The following is a 12,856-nucleotide window of genomic DNA, read 5'->3' as shown; positions in this document are numbered from 1 at the left end:
TTTTTTTTTAAAAAAGCATTTTTTCCCTGGGTAATAGAAGTGACCATTTTGTTAAGAAATATTTCTTTTTCTTTTTCTTGTGCACCCTAGGATTGCCCCTCTTATTTATCAGATATTCCGATAGGCAGTGCATTACCTAAGAAGCCTTTTAAAAGCTTTCACTTAAACTGGAAGAAATCACATTGTAACTTGCAGGCTCAGTGTGGTTTATGAGATAGTTTTATATAGTTCCTGCAAAAAGCTTTATTAGTTTCTTTCAGAATTGAGACCCAGTTGAAATGTACTACAGATAAAAAAAAAAAATCCTTTAGCTGGAGAAAGAAACAATATGCAATATTTATTAAATGCTTATAGCATAATTGAAGGTTTGCCTTGCTTTTTAGTTTCTTGATAATGCTTCTTATCAAACTAATGTTAGCTTTTTCTGATTGAAGCCTGGATCCAGAAATAACGTAGAAATATAGAAAGCCTAGGCATGGTGGAAATTGTGCTTGGATACTTCTTTCTCAGCTACCGTCACATCTTTTTGTGATGCGCTAGAGGGATTTTTGTTAGGTTGCAACCTTACCATCTGTCCTGCATCTGATTTTTAGAGTCTGACATGCAAAGTCTCACCTGCCAGGAGGCTCATAATACCTGTAATGGAGGAAATACTTAGCTGAAAAGGAACTGATACACATACATTCTAAAAATAATCTCTAACAGAAATTGGTATATGATCTTTTTTCAGATTGCTTTTAAAATTTCACTTGGGAGATTTAGTCACTATTTTTTTCATAATTTAATTGGCGAAACAAGCAGGCGATTTGCAAAGCTGGTGGTGACTTTTTTGTTTTGTTTTTTACACTTTATAGTGGGACTAATAAAGATTGATAAACTTTAGCTTGTGTTTGAGGTTTCTCAGACCTGCAGGATGAATTAGAAATAAATCATCGGCTCTTTTTTCATGCACTTACTGTTTGAGTTGATAGAAATTCTCCTTGCAGCTCTTGTCTCTTGGTCTTTTGTTGGTGTTTGCCATTGCCACTAAGGAATAACTAGAAATTGAAAATGAAGTTTAACTTAATTTACTTCGTAAAAACTGAAACTTCTCAAGGAAGGAGAATAGAACTATGAAATAGGGTGAAATTTGAATAATATATGTGTATCTTTTGATTTTGCTTTATCTCACTATAAATTCAAACTCATTTGTTTGCAAACTGAACTATATATAAGCAGTAAGTAAATGCAAATGATAGTAAATATAATTTAAAATTAGATCCTAAAATCAAATACTTATCATTTGTCAGGAACAATTGTTAGTGATTTACAAATGTTAGAAAGAAAAGCATCATCCTCTTGATGATTTTTGAATAATGTATCTTGGAATTCTTTTCCTTTTCTTTTTATACTGGAAGGATCCATAGATTAAAGCGAAGATGAATGTCTTTAGAATTATTTTTAACATGTATGCAGTGATGTATGTATCTCTTAAAAAAAAGAAAGATCTTTTCTGGAGGCCCCTGGGGGAAATGGGCAATATAATACAAAAGTGGACATGTGAAATACATGTTGCAACTTTTTACTCTTAGATACTACAGACTGTAAATTTACTATGTCAGATTACCATAGCAGTTTCTAAATGCTTTCTTTTTACTTCTGTCCTTACTTAAATACTGTGTTTGAAGTAAGTCTGTCTATAAACTCACTTGCCTAGGACTGGCTTAATAGAAAAGTAGGGACTCTGAATCAGAAGACTGGGACTTGAGTCTTGCTTTACTGTTTTAACGTGGACAGATTTTTAAACTTCTGTAAGCTTCCAATTCCTCATCTATAAATCAGGGACAAGAATTCTGCTTCATGGAATTTTTTGAGATTAAATGAAAATACGTGTAAGGCATCCGGCATATATAGTAAGTGGTCAGATCAGTAAAACATTAGTTCCTTTCTCTTCACTTAATTACCCAACATAAATAGAAGTAATTATGTGAAGATTCCCAATATTTTATTGTATTTTGAAATGTGAATAGGGTAGAGGTTAGGTTATACATGTTCATAAGAGTTTAAAAAAAATATTCCATATTTCCCCCGATCATAAAAATAACCCATGTTCAGTGTGGAAGATTGAGAAGATATTGAAGAGTATATAAAGAGAAATGACTGTGTTTATATAGTTCTAAAGAGAATCACTGTTGCTATTTTGATATAATGTTTTGACTTTCATCCTGCTTCCTGGATATGTTTGTCTGTGCACACACGTATACACACCCCCACACACGTATTTATGTTCTTTTATAGTTCCTTTCATTTTGGAGGAATCCATAGATTAAAGCAAGGATAGTTAGTGTTAGTTGCTCAGTTGTGTCCGACTGTTTTTAGCCCGTGGACTGTATAGCCCGCCAGGCTTCTCTGTCTTCTGAATTCTCCAGGCAAGAATACTGGAGTGGGTTGCCATGCCCTCCTCCAGGGTCTTCTCAACCCAGGGATCAAATCCAGGTTTCCCACTTGGCATGCAGATTCTTTACCATCTGAGCCACCAGGGAATAAATGAACTTAAAATTCTTTTTAACACATATACATTGGTGTGTGCATTTCTTTTACACAGCCTTTCCCAGGGACCCTTAGCTTCTTTTTAAAAGAATAGTTTGTTTTTTGGGTGTTCTTATCTACCTACATGTATTTTTTTTTTTATTATGGGAAAGTTCAAACATGTGAAAACAAGAGTAGATAAAAAAGTATAATGAGTCCCTCATGTGCTTGTCTACCAGTTTTAACAGTTACCGACTCCTGGCCAATCTTGTTTCATCCCTTTCCCCACCTTTCCCATTATATTTTGAAATGATTTCTAGATGTGTTTAATTTCCAATATTTCCATAGTAGTGTTCAGTCCCCAGTTCAAACAAAATAACCAGTGTTTTCCCTTTTTCAGAAAGCGAGTGCTCATGGCAGTGGGATGAGATTTTGGGAGAATTCTACATTCATTCATTCATTTTTTAATTTTTTAGTGGCCCACCCTGACTTTTTAACCATGATACAGAGATAATAGAATTTACTACCAGTCATATACTCTTTGCATATAATTCTTGTTAAATAAATACTGGTTTATGGAATGATTGGTACAGAATTCAAATTCTACTGAAGATCTTTCATACCATTTAAAATTGTGTGGTAATTCCTTAATTACTTAAGTTGAAGGAAAACGTGGAATGTTGTCACATCTATTGAGTAGCCAGATTGTTAATATAATAAATTTTTTCCTTACTGATACTTTAATTCTCCACCCAAAACCCCACCCCAACTGTTAGGGAAATTATTTCATGCTTAAATTTACTTGCCTAGGCTTTTCATATTTTTAAAAAACTTGCTTTTTGATTTTTAGGGAGAATTACTCAGCCTGTATTCTTCAAGGTTTATATTTTACAATTGTTATTATAGAACATTTCCAACATACATGAAATAGAATTAAATAAAAAACTACCAAGTGTCCAGTTAACAGTTGTCACCCTTGTTTCATTCATACTCAAATCTACTACCTCTGACTCAGCCTTCATTGTTTTGAAGCATATTTGACATTCTGTCATTTCATTTCTTAAATAACTACACTTCAGTATGCTATTCAGAAAGGCAATGGCACCCCACTCCAGTACTCTTGCCTGGAAAATCCCGTGGACAGAGGAGCCTGGTAGGCTACAGTCCATGGGGTCGCTATGAGTCAGACATGACTGAGCGACTTCACTTTCACTTTTCATTTTCATGCATTGGAGAAGGAAATGGCAACCCATTCCAGTGTTCTTGCCTGGAGAATCCCAGGGACAGGGGAGCCTGGTGGGCTGCCGTCTGTAGGGTCGCACAGAGTCAGACACAACTGAAGCAACTTAGCAGCAGCAGCAGCAGCAGCAGCAATATGCTATTTGTGAAGATAGAATTTAAACTTGTAGAAGTATTACAGCTATACAGAGCTCAGTATTTCAAACTAGAATCCAAGAGATGCCAGCAGGCAATTCATGATTACTTATGTGATTCCTGTTGTTAATACTTTGTTCTATTAAGGGGTTATGAAAGAGGCATAGGATGGATTGGGCTTCCCTGGTGGCTCAGTGGTAAAGAATCCACCTGCCAGTGCATGAGACAGAGTTCAGTCCCTGGGTTGGGAAGATCCCCTGGAGAAGGACATGGAAACCCCCTCCAATATTCTTGCCTAGGCCCATTGGCAGAGGAGCCTGGCGGACTGCAGTCCATGGGGTTGCAGAAGAGTCTGACACCATTCAGCCACTAAACGACAGTGAGGTGGATTGGTGTTTCTGGACTCTTGGGAATTCGGGGTGGAGACATGAATGCTGGACCAAGCGAAAGACATGGTTTGTAGAGAGTTGGAGCGCCGAAGAATTGATGCTTTTGAACTGTGGTTGGAGAAGACTCTTGAGAGTCCCTTGGACTGCAAGGAGATCCAACCAGTCCATTCTGAAGGAGATCAGCCCTGGATGTTCTCTGGAAGGAATGATCTTAAAGCTGAAACTCCAGTACTTTGGCCACCTCATGCGAAGAGTTGACTCATTGGAAAAGACTCTGATGCTGGGAGGGATTGGGGGCAGGAGGAGAAGGGGACGACCGAGGATGAGATGGCTGGATGGCATCACGGACTCGATGGACCTGAGTCTGAGTGAACTCCAGGAGTCGGTGATGGACAGGGAGGCCTGGCGTGCTGCTATTCATGGGGTCGCAAAGAGTCCGACACGACTGAGCGACTGAACTGAAGAGCGAGATCATTCAGCCTGTTGATTCAGAATAGACTTGAATAAACCAGTGTGGCAGGGGCAAAAGTCACTGGGTAAGAGAAGTGCAAAGTAGGGTTGAAAGGTTAGGAGAGGATTAAATGAAAAAGAATCTCAAATGCAGCGCTGAGATGTTTGGCTCCCTGTTGCTATTGGGTTGAAGTCCATTGAAGGCTTTTAAACTGGACCTGGGGTGATAGTGGTATTTGAGGAAGAGCAGTCTGGAAGATTTAGGAGGCAAAGAGACTAGTGAGTAGAAAGTCAGCCTGTTGTAGTGGTTGAGACTTGAGGTGATGAAGACTTGGTTAGGCAGTGGCAGTGGAAATGGAGAAGGCAATGGCAGCCCACTCCAGCGTCCTTGCCTGGAGAACCCCAGGGACGGCGGAGCCTGGTGGGCTGCCGTCTGTGGGGTCGCACAGAGTCGGACACGACTGACGCGACTTGGCAGTAGGAGCAGCAGCAGAGGAAATGGAAGAGGAAGGATGGATTCAAAGGTGATTACAAGGGAACTAGATTTAGAGACTGATCAGAGATAGGGGATAATAAGTAAGATGCTAAGTAGAGAACTTCTCCCTGGGACAAACTGTAGAGTGCGGCTGAGGATGGTTCATTTTAGGAAAGGCCTACCCCTAAAGTTTGGGAGGAAAGGAGTCGAGGGGGACTGGGAGCTGACTTTAGATAGATTTTCCTGTGGGTGTGTGTGGTGTGGTTTTGGGGGGAAAAAATGGTATATATATTTTCAAATTAATTGGTTTGGCAGTTTTCTGATTGTGCCGAGGTACAAAAAGATCATTTTAATTTCAGAGTTTTAGTCTTAGCTAAAATTTGACTTCTGGAGACGATTGTTGTTTCAAGTTAGAGAAATCTTTCTTTCAATGCTTACACTTTTGTAAGTAACAAGTAAACTTGAACACTTAAAGAGATTTAAAAAAATAGAAAGTTGATAATTTTTTTATTCTCAGCCTTTTCCATTGCTGTAGCTTATAGGATTCTTATTATCCCCTGCAAAGCCCTTCCTGAAGTTACTGGAGAGCGGCGAGCCTTGGATCTTGCTCTTGAGCCCCGACCTAACCGCGTGGCCGTCCCCAGCGTCCCTTGCTGTCTCAGGCCAGTCCGTCTTCCTCGGCTCTGGTTACCGCCGCCCCCACAGGTCATCCTGGTGTGGACTGGTTTGAAGAGATACCTGTGTTTGCTCAGACCTCTGGGATTCTCACAGTGGTTTGACTGAAGCATCACGATTATCCATGTTACCAGAGTAATGTGAAAACACGTGTTCTGCTCTGCCACTCATTTTCAGAGCGCAGCTTCACGTGCCCACAGTGGGTCTTCAGGAGAATTAATCCTCAAATCATAGACTGGCAGCCGTCTAAGGGTCTAAGGTGATGCGGACGAGCTGATAGACTGACATGGGAATACTACTGAGCTTTTTTTTTTTTTTAATAAATGTATTCTTTTTTAAAAATTATTTAAGTTTGGTTGTGCTGGGTCTTCGTGGTTGCCTATAGGCTTTCCCTGCTTGCAACGTTGGCAGCTGCTCCGTTGCAGAGTGCAGGCTTGAGATGCATGGGCCCTAGTCGCAGCTCCCAGGCCCAGGAGCGCAGGCTCAGGAGTTGAAGTGCACAGGATTAGTTCCTCCACCGCATGTGGAATCCTCCCGAACCAGGATCGAACCCGTGCCCCCCGCATTGGCAGGCGGATTCTTACCCACCATGCCACTGGGGCAGTCTGGGAATACTGTTAAGTCAAGGTGGCCATTATTTAAGTCTTTCTGAGATCCCAGTTAAGTTTTTCTAGATTTGAAAGTCAGATGCCAAATAAAATTTCTGTCTTTTTGATAATCTATAGTTGGAAACCTCTCAGGTAGAGTTAGGTTTAAGAAGTCCTTTAAATTAAGTGTACTTCAGTGAAAAAAAAGAAAAAGTTTAAAAAAAAAGTTGCTTTAAACAGCTTAATCAAAATGAAAGCAAGCAAAGACATAATTCAAGTGATGGAATGTTAGTATTATATGAACTGGAAAAATGTAATTCATGCCTTTAATTTTCATTAATAATTACTTTTCTTCAGGGTATTTAGTGGGGAGGACAAGTAAAGGTGAGATCACAGGTCGGCTCAGGAAGGGCAGATCAAGGGGGCAGTTGGTAGGGAATTTTTTTGTGGTTGAAAGTGAAATACTAGTATTTCGTTACTGGGACTAGAAGTAATCGCTTTGGGCAGAGAAAACTGAAAATGACTAATATCCTTCACTAGTCTACTAGAGTTTAAAAAAAAAAGGAATTCCCCTGAGTTGCAGTTTGACGCTTTTAGAATAAAAGCTTCGTCACGTTTAGTCGTGGGGTGTCTGCCTGTTAGCTGACAGCAGCCACCTTGCAGAGCAGGCAGATGATGACTTAGCCACTCCCGTGGCCCACAGTCGTTTTGTTTCTCTAGCCCTGACTTCCTCGGCCACTTGCAGAGTCGTTTTGGTGCTGTGAAGATGGTCCGTACCTGGCCAACAGGATTTCTGTTTCACCTTAAGCTCCCATGGGCCTTGCCTTTCTACTAGGCTTGCCTTCGCCTCCTGCAGAGGAAGGTCCCTGGTCTTGAAATCCGCTGGGGCAGCCAGGGTGACTCTCCTTAAAGTCCCGAGCACAAGCTCTGGCAGTTACGGAGAGGAAAACAGCTTGTACAGTATTCTGAAGGCAGCGGTGTGTGAGACCAGTGCTTACAGCTGTGCAGTGCACGTGCTTATATCTGTACATCAAGTTGTTTAGCAGAATCTCGTTTACCAGTAGCTGGAGTATCTGATTATACAACTGTATGGCTATTACAACTTAATTTAAATTAATTGTAATTATATAAAACTGACACAATAACAGGCTACTCTACCAGTTTTTCACTAGGAATTTTTTTTTTTTTTGTAGTATTTCCTTTGTTACGTAGTGTCAAATTAACGATGAGAAAATTTTCCAGTTCAGTATTTTAAATTCCAGGCAATATATTAATGTTTTAAATAAGCATAGACTTTTCTGTTCCATTGTGTCTGCGAATGAAAACCGTGTTCTTAACTATTCAGCTGATGTTGTTCAGTCTCTGAGTCGTGTCCAGCTCTCTGCAGCCTCATGGACTGCCGCACGCCAGGCTGTGTCCTCTGCTCTTTCCCTGAGTCTGCTCAGATTCATATCAGTGGAGTCGGTGATTCTGTCCAACTGTGTCGTCCTCTGCCGCCCCTTTCTCCTTTTGCCTTCAGTCTCTCCCAGCAGCAGGGTCTTTTCCAATGAGTCTGCTTTTCACATCAGGTGGCCCTTTGGAGCTTTGGCTTCAGCATCAGTCCTTCCAGTGACTATTCGGGGTTGATTTCCTGTAGGATTGACTGGTTTGATCTCCTTCCTGTCCAAAGAGACTCTGCAGAGTCTCCTCCAGCACCACAGTTCGAAAGCATGAGTTCTTTGGCACTCAGCCTTTTTTATGGTCTAACTGTCACATCTGTACATGACTACTGGAAAAATCATGGCTTTGACCACATGGACCTTTGTTGGCAAAGTGATGTCTCTGCTTTTTAATATGCTGTCTAGGTTTGTCATAGCTTTCCTTCCAACGAGCTCGCATCTTTTAATTTCATGGCTGCAGTCATTGTATGCATTGATTTTTTTTTTTTAGCCCAAGGGAATAAAATGTCACTGCTTCCACTCTTTCCCCTTCTGTTTGCTATGAAGTGATGGGACTGATACCATTTATTTTGGTGTTTTAAACGTTGTGTTTCAAGCCAGCTTTTTCCCTCTCCTGTTTTACCATTTTTGCTCTCAGAAGTTACTTTAATACTAGCCTATATAAGTTTTGTTTGAGAGTTTTAATAAGGGACATGGTAATTTTGGGTTGTTTGACTAATCAAGGAAATGTGTAGATTGTAATAAAGTAGAATTGAGGGATAGTAGAATTATTTCTAACCGGGCTTGCAGAATCACAGATAACTTCATGGTTGCAGTGACATTCTACCTGGGCTTGGAGGATTTAATAGGTTTATGATAAGCAGAATATTGCTTATGTTCACCCTTCCTCTTGGAAGACATAGCTGGAAGTCAAAGGTACATGGCGTATTTTTGGTGACATTGAGTTTAGAATGTGGGGTGTCTTGACATCTGGTAGGAAAAAGTCAGGAAAAAGTACTTGAACAGTTGGAAGGTTTTTGATGTTTTACTAAGAAGGCCAAGCTGTTGTGCCAGTATTGAAGAGTCTCTGAACATTTAGAACTTGGTACTGGCCGTCTGGGCTGAGGGATGGCGCCCTGCACACCGTTTGTGGTCTTCTAGCCGGAAGATGAGTTGCTGGGTAGACAGTGATGCTGCGACAGATGATGCCCCAGAGGATCAGGCTGGGGGATAAAGTGTGCAGCGGCCAGAGGTGATTCACATTCATACAGTACTGAGGGTCGTGTGCTGTTTCATTCCGTGATCCTGACCATGTCTGGAGATCTGGCCCAGAATGGGAGTTGAAGTTCGTTTAGACATAACTGTGTATTCTCTCCTCTGCTGTGTTCTGGTTGCTCCTTGCTTCCTTCTATTCTGTTACATACTGGTCTTAACTGGTTGTTATCTTCATCTGTGGGCTGAATTCTATACCTTGAATTGTGTTACAGGAATAGCCACGTCATGTGATCGTGGAAAAAGAATGTTGATACGATCTTCAGCTGTCTTGAGGTCTGTGGTGGCTGGTGGAGTCTGTGGCAGACTGGGGTGTGTTGCTTCCGACTTGACCCCGAGAGAAGTTTTTGCTATTCCAGAGAAATGTAAATTGCTTGGTTTTCCAGCCTTTTCTCTTTTGTCTCTGGGTTGAATTATTTTTCTTTTATTGTGGTCAGTTGGAGCAAGGTTAAGTTCTCAATATGACATGCTGGCCTTTTTAAAAGGTTTTCTAGAATTCTCACAATTCTTGTCTGGTGCCATAGCTCACTGAAGTTTATGCTAGCACATTTTGGTTCAGACAATTTATTAGATAAGACTTTGGGGCGTTCTTCCTCTCAGTTTTTTCTTACAGTTCAGTGCCACATGGGAAATTTTTTTGTTTTTGTTTTAGGAAAGACTAGTTTAGTTAGGCCTCTGTATAATTCTGGCACTTTTGTAATAATCCAGCTTTGACATTTTTTCTTACAAAAAGTAAGTTATTCTTGATACACTTCTCTCAGATAAGAGTTAGGCTAACAAAAGTCATGTCAGCGTCATACAAAAACATTAGCAAATGTTTACCTTAGTTTTTCTCCTTTTAGTAACATTAGGGAGCATTTATTATTGTCAGAATTCAGTTTTTTTTCCTGTTTTGTTTTGAGTTTAGATCGGTAGCCCGAAGGTTATATGGATTACAGGGGTGTGTGTGTTTGGCTGTGTGTGTGTGGTGTGTATGTGGTGTGTGTGTGTGTGTGTGTGTGTGGTGTGTGTGTGTTTGGCTGTGTGTGTGTGGTGTGTGTGTGGGGTGTGTGTGTTTGGCTGTGTGTGTGTGTGTGCTGTGTGTGGTGTGTGTGTGTTTGGCTGTGTGTGTGCTGTGTGTGTGTTTGGTGCTGTGTGTGTGCTGTGTGTGGTGTGTGTGTGTTTGGCTGTGTGTGTGGTGTATGTGTGTTTGGCTGTGCTCCATGGCTTGTGGGATCTTGGATCCTCTACCAAGGATGGAACCCGGGCCCCGTGCAGTGGAAGCATGGAGTCTTAACCGCTGGACCACCAGGGAAGTCCCTAAGTGTGCTTTTAACAAGAATTGTTGACATCAGAACAGTTTGTTTTGAAGTTCTTTCTAGTTACTGTTGGCATTGTGTACGTGTAATACAGGGAAAAAAGCATTTCAAAAATCAGTCTGGAAAATGGGTAAAATAGAAGCCATTTGCAGCGGTGCTATGCGGGCTCTTTGGGTTGGCGTTCTGTCAGTGGGTGCTGGGCGAGTGGCCAGCGGGATAACCTGTATTCACATCTGCTGTGTGTTCCAGCAGTGTGTCTAGGGGTGGTATGGTAGGTGGCAGACCCACTATCTCTTTCTTCAGGAAGTTAAGACATTCCTTTTAAACTTTTAATATTTCTTTGGAAAAAAATAAACATGTAAAGCCATGATGTGATACTAATTGGGAGCAGAAAGGCAGGCATGAAGAAAAGGTTTAGGTAGCGATCTGGGGTATATATTGTTGCCTTTTGTACAATTAATGTTATCTTTCTTCTAGTCCGAGTGGTAAGAAGTTCAGAAGCAAACCTCAGTTGGCAAGGTATCTGGGAAATACTGTTGACCTCAGCAGTTTTGACTTCAGAACTGGAAAGATGATGCCTAGTAAATTACAGAAGAACAAACAGAGACTGCGGAATGATCCTCTTAATCAGAATAAGGTGGGTTGATCAGATGAGTGCTGTTTCAGAAGCTCTCCCCTAAGTCTCTTGCGTTGTTCTGTGTCACTGGAGTTTTGGTTGTCTGAATGCCCCAGTTTGGTTTTTTTTTTTCCCCTTCCTTCTCCCCCCTGCAAAGCCTTTTGACTTAATAAATCTGATTAATTTTCTGGTAGTTGGCTTACAAAGAGAGAGAGCCTAAGTAACAATGTTGAAAACAACATTTCAGTATCTCCCTAGGCCAACGTATATCACAGTCTGGGCCCATTGGGACTGTTGACAAAAAATTCTCTGTCGATGTTAATGGTCTCCTTTCCCCACCCCACCTCCCCCCTTAAAATAGTTCGTGTTGCCCATAAAGAGGCAAAATTTTATTGTGGTGCAAGTACCCTTACCACATAGTTTATATATACGTCTCTGTTAATTTTCAGGATTAGGATTTGAGAAAGAACAGTTTTTATTTTGACTTTTCGATGGTATTGAATAATATTCCTTTAAGAATAACATTCACGTTCTAATACTGTGATTGGAGATTTTTCCATTAGCTCTTACCCTTAGTGAGTTGCTTAGTTGATGATATATCATATAAGAATTTACATGAGTAGCATTTGAATTATGCTTATTTAATTGTATTAAAGCCCCCAATACCTTTACAAAGAAAGCGCCCACCTCCCCCTGTCCCCCAAACAACTAATCTTATAAACCTTCCCCCCCACCCAGTTTTTTTTCCTCTAAATTTCAGAGAAACACGTGTTACGTGTGTTACCACACGATTGTCTCACACTGACCGTGAAAGCGGTGGAGGGAAAAGGAAGCACTTTTCTTTCTAGGGATGTGACTGGCGTAGGCCTGCGTGCCCCCTGGGAGCGCTGTGTTCGCTTGAGGACCCGGGAGCCCGTGTGTCGGAGAGCGGGGCCGTGGGTCCAGGCAGTCATGCGTTCATGTTCTGGCTCGGCCTCTTCCTAGCTCACACAGTCACTGGCACCTTGATTAACCTCTGATGGCCTCAGGTTTCCCATCTGTAAACTTACGATCATAAAATCTTTCCCGGAGCGTTGTTGTGAGCAGTAAATAGGAGTTTCCGTGAAGTCACCTAGTGTGTTCTTTTCCTTTTCCCATTATAGCTTCCTAAGCACCAAGCTGCCTCGGTGAATGCTGTCACCTGGGGGCCCGGATGGGAAACTCTCTGACCGAGCCTCCTTTCCTCCTCTCCTTTTGCTTTTTCTGGAGAATATGGGGTCTCTGCTTCATATCCCTCTTTTTTTCAGAGTTTAGCTTAATAGTTTTTTGTTTTTTTTAAACAATAGCTTGATTTCCAAAAGCATCGTGTGGAGGTGAGAATGCACTTGTCCTCACGTATTGTGTTAGTTACCTGGCCCAGTTTCCAAAGTGGTGTTGGCAGGTTCCTGGTTTAGAGAGGCAGAGCTGGAAAGGGATGCTTGGAATTGCCTCCAAGTTGCCTCCCTAACTATGGTGTCGATGATTCTGAAGCTGTTCAGGGCGCTGGGATATAGTGGTAGGAGTAGGGAGTGCTCAAGTTAGGACCTTGAGTGCACCTAGGGTCACTAGTAACTAGGCCACTAGCGTAACTAGGGGTGAACCTGTGTGATTTCAGCTTAAGAAAATCTGGATTCTGGGTTTATTTTGCTTTTTAAATGTAAGAGGAAAATTAAGATATATTTTTCTGAAACTGCCTTTTTAAAGCTCTAAACAGTCCTGGACATCTTTTGAAGGGGCTGAAATGTTTATGAAAATGAACGGAATGCTTCCAAAGCA

At 41.3% G+C, this 12,856-nt stretch overlaps 1 protein-coding gene across 1 annotated transcript in view; it reads left to right on the top strand.

Moving 5' to 3' along the window:
- MBD2 (methyl-CpG binding domain protein 2) overlaps positions 1-12,856 on the top strand; it is a 67,772-nt gene that overhangs the window by 5,991 nt on the left and 48,925 nt on the right. The window contains exon 2 of the mRNA XM_052660300.1: positions 10,924-11,083. Within this exon, the coding sequence (XP_052516260.1) occupies positions 10,924-11,083 (160 nt within the window). The remainder of the gene's footprint in view (positions 1-10,923; positions 11,084-12,856) is intronic.

The sequence above is a fragment of the Budorcas taxicolor genome, chromosome 22 (genome assembly GCF_023091745.1).
Source record: "Budorcas taxicolor isolate Tak-1 chromosome 22, Takin1.1, whole genome shotgun sequence".
Lineage (NCBI taxonomy): Eukaryota > Metazoa > Chordata > Mammalia > Artiodactyla > Bovidae > Budorcas > Budorcas taxicolor.
Note: the sequence above shows the minus strand (reverse complement) of the source record. Positions and strands in the feature narration are given on the sequence as shown.